This window comes from Helicoverpa zea, chromosome 11 (genome assembly GCF_022581195.2).
Source record: "Helicoverpa zea isolate HzStark_Cry1AcR chromosome 11, ilHelZeax1.1, whole genome shotgun sequence".
NCBI lineage: Eukaryota > Metazoa > Arthropoda > Insecta > Lepidoptera > Noctuidae > Helicoverpa > Helicoverpa zea.
This window is the reverse complement of record NC_061462.1, coordinates 12,547,840-12,570,259: the sequence shown is the minus strand read 5'-3', so window position 1 is coordinate 12,570,259 and position 22,420 is coordinate 12,547,840. Positions and strand designations below refer to the sequence as shown.

The 22,420-nt window shown below is 37.6% G+C and overlaps 1 protein-coding gene across 1 annotated transcript; it reads right to left on the bottom strand.

Moving 5' to 3' along the window:
- Window positions 1-1,040: 1,040 nt before the first annotated feature.
- Window positions 1,041-11,481, bottom strand: LOC124634459 (scavenger receptor class B member 1-like). Its single transcript, XM_047170050.1, has 10 exons — window positions 11,198-11,481; window positions 10,857-10,951; window positions 10,205-10,368; window positions 6,484-6,631; window positions 6,004-6,204; window positions 5,483-5,601; window positions 2,583-2,851; window positions 2,272-2,390; window positions 1,823-1,948; window positions 1,041-1,512 (listed from the first exon to the last, which is right to left on the bottom strand). Exons 1-10 carry the CDS (start codon window positions 11,268-11,270, stop codon window positions 1,273-1,275), a joined length of 1,554 nt encoding a protein of 517 aa, XP_047026006.1. The 5' UTR covers window positions 11,271-11,481; the 3' UTR covers window positions 1,041-1,272.
- Window positions 11,482-22,420: the final 10,939 nt, after the last annotated feature.

Genomic DNA, 22,420 nt, shown 5'->3' with positions numbered 1-22,420 from the left:
GTTTATATTGCTTATTGCTTATAATAAATAAATATTATTTCTTTTTTTTTTCACGATAATTGTATGTCCGCCCTTTGCATAACCTCGTAAATATTTGTGGTTTTTGCATTTAAGTAAGTACTTAGTAACAATTATTAATCACTGTAGGTTGCTAAGTATTTAGTTGTATGTTGTATGGTATGTTGTTGTCAGTCAAAAATTTGCAAAAAACTGCTTGTATTATCGTCAATATTGACACCTTAATGCAGACTTAAGTATACCGAAAACAACTAAATTTTCTTTCCTGATCATCTTATTCCGTCATCATTATACTTACCCCAATTTTTACTAATACTTTTCTTCATTCTAACAAAAAAAAGGGACAGATGCTCTTTCTATGACTACCTAAAAAGCGGGAGCTTCTAAATACGGATGTTTACATTTTTTAGGACACAAAAAAATCCGACTGTTTGTTTATTAGAGGACCTGAATTACGTCTGTCGTAACGAGTACTGGAATATTTTCGTCAAATTATTTTGAGCTCGGAGAATTTCCCACACTTAATTATGGATCAAGATATCGGAGGTCAAGACTTCCACAAAAAGCTTAGGATGTAAATAAGTGTTTTTATTAAAAACTAGCCGTTTTCTCGCGGCTTCGATCGCGTACCGTGTGAATTGTTACTCGGGAAGAGAGTAGCCTTCTAACAGTGAAAGAATTTCTAATCGGTTCAGAAGTTTCGGAGTGAATACAAACAAAAAAGGATGAATCTTTATTATGTTAGTAGATAGTTTAGGTATTCTTTGCTTTGTAATAACTAGGTGATAACTAGCGATAACTTTTACCGATACTTATATACTTTTTATTTTTGATACTTACCATATTGCTTTTTGGATATTCAGTAGGTACTTACATATCTTATCTATGTATTTGTGAGAGGGCTGTCCAAACTTCAGGGTCTGGGTACGTAAGTAATACCGACAGGAAACCTTTTATCATTTGACTTATTTATGTGTTTACATGCCCATGTAAAAAGGATGAGTAAAAAGCATGATAAAAAATTAGTTTTGTGTAAATTATTTATTTTATTACTTAAAATTAATTAAAAAATAATGTATGTACAATCTTATGCATAATAATATCTACATAGGTAACTTCCACAGTAAATTAGTCTAACTTAAGATAAACACCAATTCTTTGGTCAATTCACCAAACACTCTTCAGTTTAAACGCGCCAATCACTTTAGCTTTAAATTACTTTTAAACTATACCAATAGATGGCGTTGTTTTCAATTATCTGTTCATCAGCGGTTCTACCACGAATACTTCTTTTACATCTTTCGGGTCTGCACTATAAGAGATGCCTTTTCTTCTAGAAGGTACGCAGTTCCAGTACAACTGTTTCGAGGAGTAGGAGACGAGGAGTGCACCAGCTATAACCAGCACAATTTGAAAGCCTAGGAAGATGTAGGGGATGTAGATGTGGACCATTCTTAGAGTTGAGATCTGTTTTTCTTGCAATTTTGGTTGTACCTGAGGAAATACAAACATTTCAAGTTATAAAGTAAACCTACCCAGCTTAAGTTTAGTATACTCTTGTGAGCCTATTGTCGTCCCCTGCAAAAAGTGGACCTCCCCGAACGAATGCCGACCATCACAGTCCAGGGCAGAAGTTTAGGGTTACAGAATCTTCATTGTTAAGGAATGTTTCACAAATATTTTTGACACACTTCTCTGATATATAGAAGTTTGCTTTACCAGTGCAATTTATGGAATCTTGCTTACTTGCTATTTGTCAGAAGTCAATTTAAGAGTAGTTGATGACCATAAAGCCGATACTCACAATTTTAACATTGATGATGGGCACGAGCATGTCTGAGAAGCTGCTCAGCTTGGAGTTGAACTCCACATCACGCATCATCACGCTCACTTGCACCGAGAACTTGGTAGCCATCACCATGCCAAATAACTGAGGGGAGGAAATACATTTAGATTATAATTAAAGACATATTAATAAAAATTGTTGCTAGTATATTTTGATTTTCATCTATTCTCTATATAAATCGATCTCTTGAAAAAAATATTTATTCAAAACGGGCTAAAAATCAACAATTTTAGACGTCAAATATTAAATGAGAAAGCCAACAAAAATGCCCACCGTTCATCATTTCCAATGTTTTTGCTTTGAAGAAGATGTGGCGCAACAAACTCCCAGACAACAGAACTGAGTACTATCACTTTCATATATCCTCAAGGCATTAACATTCCTCCAAGAAGCATTGATATACTTACAGGTTCAACAATTAACGAACTGCCGTGATCCTCTTCATTGGGAGTTAAACCCTCGATCCTATCGTACAGCGAAGGGCTTGCATCTAGGAAATGAGCGTTTGAGAGAACCAGCGGCAAACCTGAACAAACAATAATATTATCTTATAAGAATCCCCCATATAAATAACAGTAAGTGCCTAAAGAAACAAGCTCGGAAAAAACCAGCATAAATTGATATCGTTAGTAAGGCAAAAGGTTAAGTAGATGATGTTAGCAAGATATTATTCTAACAATTTTGTCTTCCTCAAAAAAATTAATAAACTACAACTCACCATACATACAAGAAGACATATCAGTGACTCCTTCAAAACAAACTCCTTTACTGCAAAGACACTCATTCTCCTCAATCTGACTGAAACTCCTATTAGAGAACTTGTAGGTCATGCCCTCAATGCCGAAGTCCATGGTCTTCTGTCCCTGGTACTCCAGCTCCATGAAGCGACAGAGCACGTTGCGGTAGATCTTGAGAGGCCGGTCAGGGGACATGTCGGGGGGATAGCCTATGCCTTCGAAGGAGCCGTTGAAGCTGTTGCAATTTGAGCTGGAGAAGGAAAAGGTGGTCAATTTAAGGTTTTCAGGACATAGTGGTCAGTAGTTACTGCTGCTGTGTGCAATAGTGCATGTGGGATGAATGAGCGAGAACGCATCCAAAGTACAGGGAAAGGTCGTAACGGTTGTATAAAAAAAAAACTACTGTAGGTGTTTATTTAATTACATCACTCGCGTTAATCAAATTTATATACATATTTACAACACAAAAAAAAAACTTTCCTAGTAGAACAAAAAAAAAAAAAATATATATATATGTTACCGTAAGATTACAAACATCGTTAGATTACAATCTATCTCGAGAGATTGTAAACTGTCGAATTATTGTGAACCGTAACATCTGATTGCAATTTAACGCATTATTTTTCGCTATATTATAATCTATCGATGAGAAATTGTCAAATTGTCAACTGTCCGAAAGCTCTCTCTTATTGGTCAGTCTTTTTGTAAGATCGACCAATCACGACCAGCCGTTCTGTTCCCATGGAGTTCCCGTAGAGTTAGGAATGAAATAGAGGTGTCAGTTAAATAAAATAAATGCTCTTCAAAAATTCTTCAAGTATTAAATTTATATATAAAAATAACTCTTATAAAAATACAGTTAGGTATTTTGTCTTCAAATACAAACTAATATTTAAAAATAAAATAAAAGGGGTGCTAATTAAACAGGCTTCTTTTTAATATCATTATTCGCCCCCAAAAATGTATGTTGCCTTCTAAATTACTAAGTCAGCCACAATTAATAAAGCGTCGAGCATCTAAATAATACTATCTTAGCCACGAGTTATCTTAATTCCACTCTAAATACAACTCAGCATGATGGTTATTTTTTTGCATCTAAATTTGTAGCATGCATTCTAACAGTAAACTTCTTAAATACTATTAAATGACATCATAAAAATATTTATTTACCTTCTAATTTTTTAACTCGTACCTACTGAGTTTTTTGTTTAAAATATAACACATCCCATATTAATTGACCCAGCATGGAAGTAAGCATGCAACATGCAGCAAGCATAACTTCTGTCACGGCTCCGGCGCTGCGGGGCTCCGGCGTTCCCATGCGAGCTTATCGTCGCAGATGGTTTTCACGCTCACCACCGCAGCTTCGGCTTGCTGGCCGGCTCCGCCGGCCAGCCTCAGCCGCGGCAGCGAGCGCTGAAACTACCTGCGCCTCAGCTCGCAGGCCGCCTCGCCCCTCCGCGCCTACGCGGTTTTGAATTGCACTCTAGGGGTAGGGCAGACAAGACTACGTGGAGTCGGTTTTGCAGCGATTCGTTTTCGTCACTAACTTCAATTTTTAATACAATTTTTAATTGTGTGTAATTTGAGTCTTAAAAATTAAGTACAATTTTTGATTTTATAAAAAATTAAACCGTCACTTATTTTTGCACGTCAAAGAGCTGTGACACCGGGAGTTGCAAAGAACATTGTCTTTTTTGACGTTCTACCAATCAGCGCGCAAGATGCATTCCGTTCTACGCCAGTTGACAATTTGACCGCTCTACATCGCTCTCGATCTTACAAAAAGACTGACCAATCAGGGAGAGCTTTCGGACAGTTGACAATTTGACAATTTCTCATCGATAGATTATAATAAAGCGAAAAATAATGCGTTAAATTGCAATCAGGTGTTACGGTTTACAATAATTCGACAGTTTACAATCTCTCGAGATAGATTGTAATCTAACGATGTTTGTAATCTTACGGTGACATATACACTATATCTAAAAGGCGTCAAAAAATTCATCCCCATCGCTGTCAACTGGGAGCGTACCCAAGAGGCTGGCAGCATTACCTCGTTGGATGGCCATGCTGATCCTTTGTCCGAGGTAATAGCCAGCCTTTTGGTCACGAGAAGCGTCAACCAGCCGCCTAGACAGGTCTTTAAATAGGGTGTGCGCATTCGGACCCCACGACCCGAGGGTTTCAACCCCAAACGGTTCGAAAATATAGTTGCCGACAAGGCCACTATATTTCCGCCGCTTGAGGTTCTCCGCAGCCGCAGCGGCAGCAGCAGCACAGCACGCAGAACTTGGAAGATGGGATGGCGCAAGAGTATCGACGCAGGTTGCGTCCCATACTAAAGGCCTACCCATCTTCCAAGGGAATAAAGACATGCCGTCTGGTCTCTTACCGTCGTCGCGTGCCAGGCCATTTGGTTCCAGTACAGCTGGCACCCCGACGGCAACAAGAGCCCGACGTATAATGTCGTTGATATTTGCGTGCCGCGCAATACGGCCCGCACTACGGCTGCACGACAGGCCGTGGTGTCCGAGGCTGGTGACAGCCTCACCACAGTGGCAGCGATGAGGGGAGCAGCACGGTGCTCCTAAACGTAAACAGAATAAAAACTACTTAGCAATAAAATATAATTAGAAATACGCAGCATCTTTGACCAATTCTATGCGATTACTGCTTTTGTCATTTGTTTACTGAGTGACTAACTATCTCTCGCGATTGCACTCGCATCTCGCAAAATAGTTGGTGTATTCAGATTAAAAATAATATATCATTGTCTCCAAGTCTGTAGGTTTCAATCTTTTCACCAATTTCAGTGAAATGGAAACAAACAAACTATTATGATAAATATATCAAGTAAGAATTGTCATGAATAGCGTACCTTGTTTCAGGATATCCCCAGGCTGACAGTCCGCCGATGCCGTCGATAGTCTTGATCATAAACTTGTCTTCGTCGGTGGCGCTCACTTCCACACGGAATGGAGTAGTTTCATCGTACAGCTGAAAACATTAAATTAAGATATTAGATTCTGTCGTAGTATTTTCAACGTTACAGGATTATTTTTCCTATCCTTTTCCCAATTTAATTGAGGTCGGCCCAATGTGTGTTACACTTCCATTCCTTTTTGTTACTTTTCATAGTCTTTTCCTTTCTTGTTCATGTCCTCTTTCAGAGAATTAACGATATTCAGCGTAAAATAAAGAAATAACTGTTTCAACGTAATAAGATTAGAGCATCTTCTTGTTGGTTACGTTTTGAAAAGTAAGGCTATTTCTAAGTACAAGCTATAATAGTTCTTGCATGTTTTATTCTTTGATGTCTTTGCATACTTTTATTGAGTCAATCTTGATTAGAGCAAAAACTATGTAAAGTGTATGGAAATATGAGAGCGTGCTACTCACCCTATCCAAAACGCCCATTTTATCGAAGTTAATCCACCCAGGGAGCACGGTGTTACCCAAATTGATAAGTGGTTCCTCGTAACCCCACAGGTAGTCCTGGGCAGATATCTGGATAGTTGGCTTGCTGTCCAGCTGGGAGGTCAACATGTTGAAACCCATGCGCGCGAAATACCCGTACGTGGACACCATGGAACCCATGCTCTGGAAATCGATGAATGTAGGATTATTTTTTAGACCTCAAATTCAAAATATTTATTGCTTGTCAAGTTATAATATCTTCAGAGTAAATCAGATCTACAAGAATGGATGGAGGAGGAAATCTACGAGCATTGACACTGGATACCAAACCAAAAAATGGCCGCCACTGCTGAAGGGCAGTATCTAATAGATATAGCTCAGGAAGTGGTTCACTCAAAAAAAATGTTTCTATTCTAATATTTTATTCTTTCACATCTAAGCTTGAAGTACAAGGAATCTCACCAGCATAGCAACATTCGGCACGGTGACCATAATATCCTCAGGTCTGCCCACAGACTCCTCAGGGAGGAAGGTGACCTTATGTCGAGGAGTGTACCTCATCACACCAGCTTCCAGGTCTATCTCGAAGTCTTCATTCGTACGATTCTCTCTGAAACATGTCAATTATATAAATAAAAAAACTGCCTAATGAATGAAATATTTTGCTATTGCCAAAAATACGCGTGGAAATATACTTAAGATAATTACAAGTTATCAACTCATCCTTGGAATTATAGATAAGCAAAATCTTTTTATTTCCAAACATAAGAAATATATTTCCTAAAAGATAAAGAAGCTTGGCCTATCGGGTACAATTTTGTTTTTAAAGTAAAAAGAATCCATTCCATCCATCCATACAGGCTCAAATCGGTCCCGTTTGCCCATAATATGTGAATCTCTTTTTAAAAAGAGGTTCTCTGTTAAAAAAGTTACCTAATCTTGTTTTGAAAACTAAAAACTAAAACAAAATAAGGTTTTTATCATGAACTTTCAGGTAACCAAGTTGTATTTTGATCCGTTTTGTATTTACTGAGAAAAATTTAGATCATTGGCGCCAAAATTTCCAATGCGTCCTCTTAAGGGTGGAAGTTCCTCTAGACCAGTGGTTCTTAACCGGTGGTCCGCGGACCACTAGTGGTCCCTGGAGGCATTCCAAGTGGTCCGCGAAGCTTTGCTTCGCGACGTTGCTATCCATCTTACTTGACCAACAGAAAAAAAATAAGGTTTGAAAGGTAGCCCTTTTACGTAATTTTGGTTCTGAGTCTTATAAAATAATTAAAATTTCCCGCTCGCTTCGCTCGCGTATTCAGAAACTATATGCCCTCGTTTTTGCATTTGACAACAAACAAAAAGTCAAGTACGTTTGGGCTACATTTTACGTAGTTTTGGTACTGAGTCTTAAAAAATAAAATTTTCCGCTCGCTTCGCTCGCGTATTCAGCAGCTATATGGCCTTGTTTTTGCATTTGTCAACAAGCAAAAAGTTTAGTACGTTTGGGATACATTTTACGTCCGTACGAGTCCGAAAAAAAATTCGCGCTCGCTTCGCTCGCGCATTTGTAAGCAGTACTGATCCAAGAATTCAGAAGTTAGTAAAAACAATGCAGTCACAAAAATCTCATTAAATTAAAATCTGTAGCTTTTACTTTTTTTTGTTAAATAATAAAGAAATGAGTGCTAATTATAAAGTGAGCTTGTATTCTTTATCAAGGAACCCTCCATTTAGACAAATCAATGGGGTGGTCCCCGGCAAGACAAACTTTTGGTCAAGTGGTCCCTCATGACAAAAAGGTTAAGAACCACTGCTCTAGACGCAGGCGAAAATGTGAAATACATCTCATCAATAAAATAGAAGTCGTGGTGGCCTAGTGGGTAAAGGACCAACCTCAAGTATGAGGGCGCGGGTTCGATCCCGGGTCAGGCAAGTACCAATGCAACTTTTCTTAGTTTGTATGTACTTTCTAAGTATATCTTAGACACCATTGGCTGTGTTTCGGATGACACGTTAAACTGTAGGTCCCGGCTGTCATTGAACATCCTTGGCAGTCGTAACGGGTAGTCAGAAGCCAGTAAGTCTGACACCAGTCTAACCAAGGGGTATCGGGTTGCCCGGGTAACTGGGTTGAGGAGGTCAGATAGGCAGTCGCTTCTTGTAAAGCACTGATACTTAGCTGAATCCGGTTAGACTGGAAGCCGACCCCAACATGATTGGGAAAAGGCTCGGAGGATGAATAAAAGTAAAATTAATGTTACGATCTAAATAAACAACATACCATGCCATTAATAAAATGGTATTAATTCCAAGTACGTAATTAAGTCATATTAGCATGAAGACAGATTTAGTTGTCCTAAGTCCTAACCTAGGTGAACTAGAAGCCAGATTAATTAGTCAATACTTAATTGGCGTTAAGTTAATCGATCGACTGGTCGCTCGATTATCTAATGTAGGTTTATCAACTTATTATGATTCAAAGCAGCTTAATAATCTAGTTTATTTCGCGTTTGAATAGGTAAGACATGATTAAAAGTGATTTGTAATAGAGATAGAACAGTATCTACGTAAGACGTTGTTTTTGTCTGTTGCACAGAACAAAATAAAAGTTTTCCACCGCTGATTAATTTGTCTACATAGGTACTAATCATAGTACTTGCTAAAATATAAAAAGGAAAGATTTGATTGTTTGTTTTTTTGAATTGATTATTTGATATTGTTACTAGCTTTTGCCCGCGGCTTCGCTCGCGTTAAGAAGTATTATTATTAATTAGGTAGGTATGGTTTTTGCGGCTTTACTTTTGTTTAGCGTGTGTAAAAAATTAGGGCCTACAAAACTTCTTTGTACACAATGTTCTTTACTAATCTGTCATTAGGCGCTAAAACTATTAAGTTATTGGGTGAACTTACTCGTGAGCAAGCAACATAAAACTGTCCATGAGAGAAGCAATGTTCTCTCAAGTCAATACCCGCAAATTTGAGAGTTTGCCCCTGAGACTTATTTATTGTCATGGCAAAGCAGACTTTTAGGGGAAACTTTAATCGTTTAAATTCGAACGGGATATCGTTAGGTATTAATGGGATTCGTGGTATAAATACAGTTTCCCCTGTTGCACACCCAGTTAATATAGCGGCTTCCACTATATTGCGATGCAACGCTTTCACTTGCAGTCTCGTACCGTTACAAAGTTTTGGTGGTTTTAAATTTCGCAACAACATAATTGGAGTACCCACGCGCAGAATAAGCTTATGATAAGGCAAACCTGGCGGTTTCAATGAATTTAAAAATTCTACAGGGTAATTAGTAGCATCATCCGTATTAACTACAGTGTCAATCGAAGTATAGACCTTTTCCATTACGTACTGATAGGTTCAAACTAATACATTTTACATCCTTCATCATCCCTTATTTTATCACCCGTGGGGGTTGAATGGGGGTTGAATTAATCAAAATCGTATTTAAGCGAACGTCATCATAAAATTCTGATTCGTCATCAGGACTTCTTCATAAAATCTAAGAAGATGTATACAAACTTTCATCCCCTATTTTATCCCCTTAGGGATGGAATTTATCAAAATCCTTTCTTAAGAGTTGCCTACGCCATAGTAGCTTTATGCATGCAAAGTCTCAGTCCGATCGGTTTAAAATTGACAAAGTTTCATACAATCTTTCATCCCCTATTTTATCCCCTTGGGGGTAGAATTGATCAAAATCCTTTCTTAGCGGATGCCTACGTCATAACATCTACCTGCATGCCAAATTTCAGCCCGATCCGTCCAGTGGTTTCAGCTGTGCGTTGATAGATCACTATGTCAGTCAGTCAGTCAGTCAGTCACCTTTGAGTTTTATATATTTAGATTGAAAAAAATCCGCGCGATTTGAAAAATTATTACACTGTTAGGATGCTACATTAACTGCGCTGAAAAAAAGGCTATGTTTTATCCCGATATGGGCAGTACCTACCTATTTCTCAAGGGACACGGGTGAAACCACGTGAAGGTAGTAGATTATAAAAATAAAGACTTTTGTTGTTCAAACGAGCTTACTTATCTCAATAACTACTGAATCGATTGGAAAATTCTGTCAGTCTTAGATAGTCCAAATACTTTTCATCAGAGTACGTAAGTAGTTTATTTCTAGTTACCCGAGTGAATCTATATCTAGTAAGAAGGATATAGGAATATAACTTACTGATAAGTAAAAGGCCCAATTTCCTCGACCTTCAGCTTATCATCCTCTCCGCTGAGGAACTGCTCAGCATTGGTGATGTTGAAGATGTAGGCCGACAGGTGCAGGCTGTCCACCTCCTGACTCATGGCTTCGTGGACTGCTGTGCCGTAGTCTACTCGAGCAGACTGGAAGAATAACATGATCAGGATCAGGGCGACTGGCATAAATATCCACGTAATTCATGTGAAATACATAATATGGGAAGTTTGTTCTTCACCGCTTCTTCTTCCCGGCCATAACACTAAGAAGTGGTGAAGAGGGTTGTTATGGAGGTGCTGTCCTCTTTTTAATGATGACGTAAGAAGGTGCTAAAAACTAACCTAGTTTCAATAAACGTTTTTGACTTTGAATACAATGTCTTCTTCTTCTTATCTGGTGAGCTGCAGGTTTAATCACCTTACAAGCTTTAGTGTCAGTTTTCTTAAATGACAGCCTCTGACGTGGAATAGTAACGACTGTTACCGAGTTTCGAGGTCCGGCCTGGGTATCGAACCCGTGTACAGCGGTTGAGCTATGTGATTGCTAAACTAAACCACCGACGCTTTTATAAAAATGAAAATAAAGAATTAAATTAATATTAAGTTATATGGACCTTATATTTAGGAATACTTACATAAATAAATAGTAATCGTAAGGGGTCTACGATGATGCTCAGTATAACTGAAGACAGGAATAGCGTTCCGAGCACCAAACATACCACGAGCTTTACTGAAAACACCAAAAAAAAACTTATAAAGCATTTTCATTTCACTTGTATCATGTTTTTCAGAGTTATTGAAGCTGATTTATTATTGGATTATAATAATAATTAGGTCCACAATCACCGACGACACAAACGCTTAATTTTCTTAAAGCAACTGTTTACTTTGAAAATTAATACGCGAAAATTTCTAAGGAAAACTAACGTTTATGCTGTCGATGAACTTGGGTTTTAGTTATTGAAATATATCTTACTTTTAACAGCAGTTGTTATTGGCTCGTCATTTCCTTTAGTGATGTACCCCATTTTGAAGTTTCTTTCCTTCATTTAGTTATTGGTTATCTACACTAGAGACCTGAAATAAATAAGCGTTGTTAATTTGTATTACTTATACATCTTTTTACACTTCATTTGAATTGGAAATGGTTTTTAAGACCAATTTATTATAACAGTGGTTGGAGGACCCGGTTTTTTAACTGTTGAATTAATCTATTATTAGTCGAAGTATAATAATCAAAATCATAATAATTGCCTACAGTTTTTTAAGGGCTTATGTTTAACTGATCACCAGATATAGTAACAAATAGCAGACAAAAATAGTAAATGATCACCAAAATGAAACTCGCATTTTAATGTAAAACTATCACCAAAGTTTTAACACTTTGCTATCCTATTTAAGTGAAATTACTCCAAAATAAATCATGTGTAAGCCAAAAATAGTAAATGATCACCAAAATTATACCACCATTTTAAAGTAAGATTATAACCAAATATTTAAGCATAATGAGTCCAAATAAATCATTTTTATCCCAAAAGTAGTAAATGATCACCAAAAGTAGTAAATGATCATCAAAATTATACCAGCGTTTTAATATAAAATGAAAATCAAAGTTTTTACATCTTGCTACCCTGTTTAAGTAAACTAACTCCAAAAAAATAAGTTCGGCCTGATACAATAAGAGTTATAACATTATGGGGACCCTTTTCCTGCACTAGGGTGGAAAATTGTCTATTGCATGCCTCTAAACAGTGCGATAAGAGCGTGTTTTCGAGGGAGTGTATTGAGAAACACATTCTTCTTCTTCTTTCTCCTGCCCTGTTCCCAATTTTACTTGGGGTCGGCGCAATATGTCATTTTCTTCCATTTTCCCCTGTCACTCGTCATACTGACACTCACGCATGCATTGCAAGCCGGACACATAACGTAATATGGCATCATAATACTTTATTAAATTCTTGACCGTTATTTGAAGCTTACTAGTTTGAGATAGGCACCTACGTGTTTTCCGCTTTTATCTCCGTCCTTTTCTACCCCATATCTTGCATCTCTCTCGCACACCGACCAGTTTCACTCCCCACCAGGCAGGAGGCGACGAGTGTTCTCGGCGGCCACAGTTCGTCATTGGCGTCTTGTTTTCCGCCCGAGAAGGTTGTCTAACCAACCGCTGTAGTATTTCGTTGAAAAATAAACTCAGTGCTCTCGCAGAACACAGGTGAGTTTATAATATTTTATACAATTTGTTAACGGTTTTACCGTTCGATATTCGATTTTGCGAAATCAAGTGTTAATATTTTGTACATCTACCCCTTTTTTGTCACGAGTTTCTTCCGTGTACTTTTTTTTCAGTAATTTGTTTTCAGAATGAGTGACTTATAAAGCAAATACAGATGCGGTAAATAATAAAGCTACCACAGCCCGTGCACGTGACTATGGAAAAGAAAGCAAGCCCGAAGTTCCTAAGGCACCTGTGGCCATAGTTCAATCCTGCAAGGCGTTCAACGGTTTGACAAAAAAGAATGGTGTGAGGTGCGGTCCAACCAGCATCTCCTTAGTTCGGACTGATCACTACCGCACTTGAAGAGGGCTGATGGTGTCAAGAAAGCTTTTCGGCCTTGAAAGACTTGGTACGCTCCCCTCGGACTACCAGTAAGTCTGTTAGCCACCTCCCATGGGGGTCGGCTCATTATCACGGCGTGTGATGGTTTTCGGCCTTGAAAGACTTGGTGCGCTCCCCTCGGACTGCCAGTAAGTCTGTTAGCCACCCCCCGTAGGGGTCGGCTCATTATCTCGGCGTGTGATGCTTTTCGGCCTTGAAAGACTTGGTACGCTCCCCTCGGACTGCCAGTAAGTCTGTTAGCCACCCCCCGTAGGGGTCGGCTCATTATCTCGGCGTGTGATGCTTTTCGGCCTTGAAAGACTTGGTACGCTCCGCCTAGGACTGCCAGTAAGTATGTTAGCCACCCCCCACAGGGGTTGGCTCATTTTCACGGACCCGCGCAGGGTACCAATCTTGCATGTTGCGAGACGCAGCATCATTACAAAGTGGGGACCAGTAAGTATACTAGCCACCCCCCACAGGGGTCGTTTCATTATCACGGACCCGCGCAGGGTACCAATCTTGCATTTTGCGAGTCGCAGCATCATTACAAAGCAGGGACCAGTAAGTATACTAGCCACCCCCCGCAGGGGTCGGCTCATTATCACGGACCCTCGCAGGGTACCAATCATGCATGTTGCGGGTCGTACCATCATTGCAATCTACCCTCGCAGGGTGGCTTTTTGGATCGACTTTCGAAGAGTCGCCATTATAACCTTCCCTCGAAGGGAAATGGTAATCACACTCACGCTGAATGGCGTGTGACGCAAAACTCTAAAAGCTCCCTTGGGATATCACGAGTAAATTACAATAGGAACCATGTCCAACAGAGGAAACAGAAAGCGTCCAGGACCGCAGGCGGACTTTGATGCGTCCAACAAGGCACGTAAGTTATGACTTTCCAGGCGGGTTGCCTAACATTATATCAAGACCAATGGAAAGAAATGGGAGCTCCGCCTTTCTTGTCAAAAATAATAACTGGGTATCGCATACCATTGGCCAAGAGCCACCTTTGATAGATAATGCCAGATTTGACCAGAGAGTCCAAAGAGATGGATGTCGTCATATCCCAAATGATAAAACAAAAAGTTCTATTGATAGCTGCAAATTCTGCCAGCTTTCTTTCCAATATGTTTCTTGTGCCCAAAAGGCGACGGAAAGAACCGTCCAATACTCAATCTCAAGGTTCTCAACAAGTTCATAATTACGGAACCCTTCAGTTTAATAAATGTTTTTCGGGTGCTAGAGTTTCTTCAGAAAGACGAATGGCTGTGCAAGTGGATCTCGCCCAGGCTTACTTCTACCTTCCGGTAGCCGGAGGTCACAGACATGTTCTTCGACTAGTATACAGAAGAAGACTGCTTCAGATTACGTGCCTACCATTTGGCTTAAGCACGGCACCCAAGACCTTCGCCACAGTGACCAATTTGGGTGGCTCAAACTTTGAAAACTCAAGGGTTACTTATAATTGTGTATCTCGATTTTCTGGTGGCTCACCAAGATATATTTGCCTACTTTGGGATCATTTGCACCACGTTTTGGATGGCAAGTGAATAAATCGCAAGCATTATCAACAAGATAATGACAAAACGCACTACGTGACAAACAGCACGACAAACTTAGAAGACCTGCATAGCTTGATAGGACTTTTAAACTTCGCAAGTTTTCGTTGTTCCATACGGCAGACTGCATTACCGGGCTCTCCTCACTTTCCTCAATGCAGTGTTGAACAGCAATCTATACCTACCCTATTCATGGAACCGTGAGCCAAACGGTGAACAAACCATAAAAAGGGTTCTTATAAGTCACGATTGAAGTAATGATCATATTTTATAAAAATAACTCAAATCAAATCAAATCAAATCAAATCAAATCATTTATTTGTGATACACAGGTACAATAATAGGTCTTAAATATAATATGTTCATGCCGTGATCTGCCACACAGGGCATACAAATAGAAAAAGGAAAAAAAAAAATACAAACACAACTAATATTACACAATAACAAAAACAAAAGAGATGAGGACCGAGTTTAATTTCGCAAATTATTGCCTAGTTTGACAAAAAATCATTAACACAGTAGTAACAATTATCGATCAAAAAATTACATAATTTATGTTTAAAAATGTTTACATTCTCAATTTCTTTAATATTTTTTGGAATGTTATTATAAATTTTAGTGGTCATGTTGAAAACACTTTTTTCATACAATGTGGTTTTAAATCTTCTGCTAACGTTATTATATACTCTACTTCTATTACGAGTTCCAGATTCTAACGTAAATAATTTTGGATTTTGTTTTATGAATAGAGCCGATTCTAGTATATAAATTGATGGAACTGTAAGTAAACCAAATTTTTTGAAGTGTTCTCTGCAACTGTCAGTTTTTTTCAGACCACACATAGCACGGACGCATTTCTTTTGGCATTTAAAAACCTTGTCCCAATTAGTAGCATTACCCCAAAAGATTATTGCATATCTTAACCTAGAAACTACATAACCATGGTATGCGACAAGTAGTGAGGGGAGGCTCACTTTTTTGGATAGCAGGTAGAGGCTGTAAGACGATTGGGATATTTTTTTGCATAGGAATTCAATGTGTGTTTGCCCTATAACTACGAAAGTAATATACTGACAACATTAGAAATGATATTTTAGAACGATGTCTGTGGAACTTATGCAATCTTTTCAAACTTATTTGAAATCAAATATGTATAATAAAGGCCGTAAATTATTTTCTTAATTTTAATGAAATATGTAGTAAATCGTTTACATGTAAAATGAACCTAGAAGTCTTGACTGTCATACATAGAACCCTACTTAATTGAAGACCACGATACTAAGAACATTTTACATAAAAATGTGACGTTTTTGTCATCGGTCGGGTTATACCCACCATTTTGAAAAAGTGTCATTCTTTGGTTACATTGTGGGCTCACGGCTCGGTGAATGGAGTATAGCAATGTTGAACCTACCAGCAGATGCCTTAGCAGATCTAAAGTGGTGGCTGGTCAGCTGCCACCAAACCTTGGATATTCATTCGCCACTTCCCTGTCACCTTATAACCACGGACGCCTCCGATGTAGGATGGGGGCACAACTGAACGGAACTCCCGTAATGGGTTCATGGAACGAGAGAGAAAAAGGCTTTCACTGCGATCTGAAAGAGATGCTTGCAGTATTAACTGGAAAATCACGGCAAGTTGCTAAAGAGATCAACAGCCATTTTTCAATGCAAAAATGGGACTGTGGTGTCATATCTAAGAAATCAAGGTGGCACCCGATCAAGGAGCCTACCGAACTTGACGTACAGAGTATTCAGTTATCTTGAGCTGTATCAAATCTATCACGTCGTGAATCATATACCAGCCCTATTCAACAGTCAGGCAGACCATCTCTCCCGACACAAACCTCCACCGGAGTGGCATCTTGTATCAGCAGTGGACCTACTTGCCTCGAAGCGAGCCCAGGGACACATAGTTGTGTACTACGTGCCCCTAGATCTGAAGGACCCGAAAGCGGGGTTCCACGATGCCTTTTTCTCAAGTTTTGACTTACCCGCTAGCATGGGTATTACCGCCACCTTACCTTATACCGTAGGTCCTCAGTCATCTCAATTCAGGAACGGGAGTTAATCTCATAGTAGTTCCTTCGGTGGCACCAGGTATTTTGGCGAGCAGATTTGAAGTCCCGATCATTAGCAGTACCCTACACACTGATGAACCTCGAGCAGAAACCGATAGACACAGCAACGGGGATACCCCCTGCCAAGGTCAGGGAAATGGGGGGGGGGGAGGGACAAGGAGTCTCTCCGACTGAAGTCTTCTTCAATCCACACGCAACACTTATCAATCAGCTTGGAGTCGATGGTTAAATTGGGGCGAAAAGTATGAAATTGGATCCTATGAATCCTTGAATCCCTATTTGGACCTATACTTACCCAATTTTTAGCAGACTTACACATAGTAAATAAACTAACATACAATACTATTTTATTACACAAGTCAGTTATAGCTACACTATGCAATGCAGAAACCACTGGAGAGCTAGGTTCACACGTTCTAGTCGGACACAATTTAAAATCAATAGCGCTGAGCAAACCTGTTCCCCGGGAAGCCGTCCATCTGGAATAATGACCAATTGGTAACCTACTTAAGTGCAGTAAACGTAGACGAGAATAATCCATTTGCAACTTCCAGGCACACTGCTGCTCTTTCTTTTGCTAGCTTGTTTCGGAAAGGCGAGTCCATGATCTTTCCTTGCTTGCAATAGACCCAGAACATTTCAAAAACAACAAAGATAATATGCAAATAGCAAATGCATTTAATAATTATTTTATTGACAAAATTATTCCTTCCAATAACAGCAGCACAAATGTTACGTCCCTAATAAATAAAAATACTGTTTCACTCTTTATGAACCCTAGCATACCTAGTGATATACATAAAATAATAAAAGAGTTAAAAAATAGCAATAGTGCGGGATATGACGAAATCGTGACAAAAGTAATCAAATATGTGAATGACGATATCTGCCACCATCTGAGTCACATTCTTAACCTGTGCATTTCCGCGGGCACTTTTCCTAATGATTTAAAAATTGCATTAGTAAAGCCTTTATTTAAAAAAGAAAACCGAGAATTAATGGAATTTTATCGCCCAATAAATTTGTTGCCTATTATTGGGAAGATATTTGAAAAATTTATTTATACGGAAATTAATAGATTTTTCGAGAAATCTAATCTTCTTAGTCTTGAACAAAAAGGGTTTAGGCAAAAAAAGAGCATTAACTTAGCCATACATGACTTTTTGAAAAATATTATGCAAAACGTTGACAAAACTAACCCGATTTGTGCAATTTTCTGTGACCTAACACAAGCATTTGATTATGTTGACCATGGTATTTTACTTGACAAGCTTGAAACTTACGGAATTAGGGGCAACGTTTTAGACCTTTTAAAATCATATTTAACCAATCGCAAACAAATTACAGTCATTTCAAGAATAAATATAAACACAAAGAGAGAAGAAATCTTTAAATCAGATGAGCGTATGCCTAGTTTTGGAGTGCCCCAAGGAAGTGTTCTTGGTCCATTGTTATTTATTATTTATATAAATGACTTCCCAAAAGCGACAATTCACCCAATGTCTCTCTTTGCAGACGATAGCACAGTTGCCATAGCATGTAAGGATAAAAAATCATATAAAAATGACGTAACTGAATCACTTAATTCGATTATTAAATGGCTTCACACTAATAATTTAAGAATTAATTTAAATAAGACTAATATCATTCATTTTTCGCAAAGACCTACTATTTTATCTGACTTTAATATATTTCATGAAAGTACATTAGTAACTCAAACTCATGACGTTAAATTTCTAGGCTTAACAATTGACGAAAAACTTAACTGGAAACCACATATTAACAACTTGACCAAAAGAATAAGCAGTTCCGCGTATGCACTGTATAAACTAGCTCATGTTCTCAATACTGATTCTATCATTATGGCATATCATGGAATAGCTGCATCATTGTTGAGATATGGAATCATATTTTGGGCTAACTCACCTGATTTTCAGCAAGTTTTCAAAGCACAGAAAAGATGCATACGATCTATGTTTCGAATTTGTACAACAGATAGCTGCAAACCATATTTCGTGCAACACAGAATCCTAACGCTTCCGTCGATATATATTCTGGAAATCGCACTATTTGTTAAAAAAAATCCTCAATTATTCCCACGATTATCTGATACAGTAGTCAGGAACCGGCGAGATAACACTAGATTAAGAATTCATGGATCAAAGACAGAGCTCATGAGAAAGAGTATTTTTTGCATGGGTCCCAACATATATAATAAATTACCAACAGAACTAAAAACGTTGAATATAATGTTGTTTAAAAAAAGATTAAAGAATATTTTAGTGAACAAATGTTATTATAATGTAAAGGACTATTTGAATGACTCATTTTAAATTTGTTATAACAATCTGTACTGTATAATTATTCTTAACATGACATTGATTACTTATTATTATTATTTGGGACTAAATTTTAATTTGACTTTAATGAAATTTTTTAATTTGTACACCTTTATAGGTAAAACATGTTGGACTATACTGCTTATTTTAACATCATAAATACTGTGTAACATTGTATTATCACCCATGTTTAGAGCAAATAAACTGATTTGATTTGATTTGATTTGATAATTTAATCTTATGGCCAGTCTTTGGCTCTAAGACCGACAGTTCTAGTCATAGGCAGTCGGGTTGTTGTTTGATGGATAATCAGGAAAATATAAATCTAAGTCCAGTGTATTGGGTCAGAAAGACTAAAGCCTTGTTAGAAGATAGACGGACATCGGCTAATTCCTTAAATTTATTTATATCCGTTAGAGGCCAACCAAAGGCAGGCACCCGAACGATGATGCGGGTGGATTAAGACATTGTTAAAAGAGGCAGGAATAACTACAACCCCAGGAAGCTTCCACTCGGCGGTAGCGTCAAAATCTGTGTTGACAATATACTTTTGGACGATATATTAGCAAAGGGTAATTGGCGATCAGGCAATACATTTGCCCATTTTTACAGAAGGGAAAGATACCCACTAAATAGAAGTAGCAAGTTATCTCGATTATTTAATTAATCCAGCTGATTAATGTCTATATTTTTGTTACTATTGTTATTAAGAAGTATCGCAATGTTTTTGTTAATTACTATTAGAAAATGAAATCAATTTTGCTTTTGTTCTTGCATCTCTCTTTTAATTTTTATTACTCATCCTTCGAGCCCATTTCCCAACTATGTTGGGGTCGGCTTCCAGTCTAACAGGATGTAGCTGAGTACCAGTACCAGTTAACTTTGATTACATTAGTATTCCAGGACGCAATACACATACTTACATGTGATTACTCGTGTACCTAAGTACCTATTTACATACACAATTTCATTGTGCTTTTGCTCACATTGGCGTCCACTTCCACCAGGCGATAACAAACACGTCTCAAACTAGTAAGCTTCAAATAACGGTCAAGAATTTAATAGCAGCGTTTTACCTGAAATAAAACGCATATTAAATACTTACCTTATTTGAAGCTTACATTTTAATTTCTGCCTGGTGTTTTCGACTCAATGACGAACTGTGGCCGCCGAGAACACTCGTCGCCTCCTGCCTGGTGGGGAGTGAAACTGGTCGGTGTGCGAGAGAGATGCAAGATATGGGGTAGAAAAGGACGGAGATAAAAGCGGAAAACACGTAGGTGCCTATCTCAAACTAGTAAGCTTCAAATAAGGTAAGTATTTAATATGCGTTTTATTTCAGGTAAAACGCTGCTATTTGGTAATAAGCCTACATTTTATGGCAATCACAGTGACTTATTTAGGCAAAAATAATACATTAATTTGGTCGTCAAGAGTTGGTGATCATTTACTAAATTTGGTGGTCGAATACAATTTAAAGTGAAGTCGTGACTAAAATAGCTGGTAGTATTACATTTTTAGACTTTATTTTTCTGGTGTTCAGTAGATATTTCTGGTTACAAAACTTAGGGTATCAAAGCATTTTATGGTGGTCATTATATTTGTTCCCTTTTTTAAGCACGAAACTCTTTTTCTCTTTTTGTAATTTTATTTATTTAAGACTGCTATTTATTTAGGTAAGTCATGAGTTTGAGTATGATTAACTACTGGGACTTTGCCCTATACTAAGAATAATTATTATTTAAAAGCAATGACTATGCTAAGTTTATCATATTGGCACATTTTTCTAGTCATAACATTGTATGTTTATCTCGTTAATTGGTATTAATTGTCTGGAGATATAGACGAAGTCGCGTGTAAATGATAACTATCATTAAATGTAAATATACCTACTCATTTTGTTTGCTTAGTTCAAAGTGCTAAACTCAGGAACTACTGGACCGATTTGAAAAAATATTTCAGTGTTAGATAGGTAACATTTATTGAGGAAGGCTTTGCGCAATCAATAAACCTTTATATTGAGAATTAATATTTATAGGCATGCATATACATGGGGTTATTAAACTTGTTCGTAACTTATATAAAGACAACAAAACAGGTTTAGGAAACTATTAATATTGATTTACTGTAAAAAAATCACGTTTTTATGAACGAGGCGTCATGGTGTGAACTTGATAAAATAACTACGTATTTTATTGCGAATTAAATAATTAACATAAAATATAAATTGTCCCAAATCGGCTCCAAAGTTCCGACACATTTTAACCGTCTTTTAAAACGGAGGAGGTTCGTAATTTTTTGTCTAAGTTTTTAATTTCTTTACGATTAAAAATCACTGCACCAAATAACTTTTTTACAAAACAGGCAATATTATAAATCAAATATTTAAGGAATATTAAACTTACATTTATTTATAACCGTTCATCGACAATGTCAACACTACCAGAAATAAAAAATATTTAAGCAAGTTAAAATTAGATGAGGACGGCACGCCAAAAAAATTATTAAAAATAAACTTTAACTAAGTACTCGGTACAACAAACAAAAACAATTAATATAAAAAATGTGTGCACCGTTCTGATACTAAGTATATAATATCTTCTAATATCTATAAACTAACACTGTTTGTTATGAAACTTATAAGTACCTACAATATGTGACGAATATCTAATCTTCCTCAATCGTAGGTACGCAATGAGATTGAGACGGATGACCCATTTGATAAAAACCGATCAAATTCCAATTAGTCATATTGAATTATGTTTTCTAATGGTGGTCAGAAAGTTGTCGTTAAACCGTAAAATCTTGATTGCTCAAGGGCAGAACACGGTACCCCTTAATATTTCCGCGATTTTTGTGGTTTAGAGTAACTATACCTCGGTACATTTTAATGGGCTTAAAACCAGGAGGCTGTTAATTTTGACCTGTATGTACCTATGCATGAATGTATGAAGAGGTAGGTATGTTTCTGCGCGATTATTGTAAGTTTTTCTCAATCAATCTATTCAGATGCGTAAGCAACAGTATTATTTGACAGACATAGGAGAAGGTTTTAGGTAAGTAGGTAAATTATTGAAGTCAAACGTTTCTGTGTTTTGTATGATTCCAGCTGTAAGATTTGCAATTCAAATGTAGTGTACAATAACCTAGGTAAACAACGAATTTCCCTATTTAAGCAATACATGTGTAGACTGAATGTTTAGAAAAATACATATCTTCCAGAAGGTCTAACCAGAGATATGCAAGCATAACACTGATTAGCAGTCGCAAAAAAATAATATGATGACCTAAAACACTGCCGGGGTCACTAGTTTACGTAAAATCATATACGAGTTAGTTAGGTCAATATAAAAACCCTGTAATCAGTGCTATTTGCTTGTTGATTACTAAGATACATTAAGCTCATTCATGGAGCACATATAAACCTCAGTTTTCTTAAAAAAACTGTGTTTTCACTGAAACACGTTAAATTTTGTTTTAAGAAAAACGGACGTTTTTGTCGTCGGTGAACCCTTTGTTACTTTTCAGCCTATTTCATTGGGAACTTATAAATTACTACATGAGGACTTCCACCTGCGGTTTTAGCTGCGTTACCCAGGGACTTGCTGCATCCGAT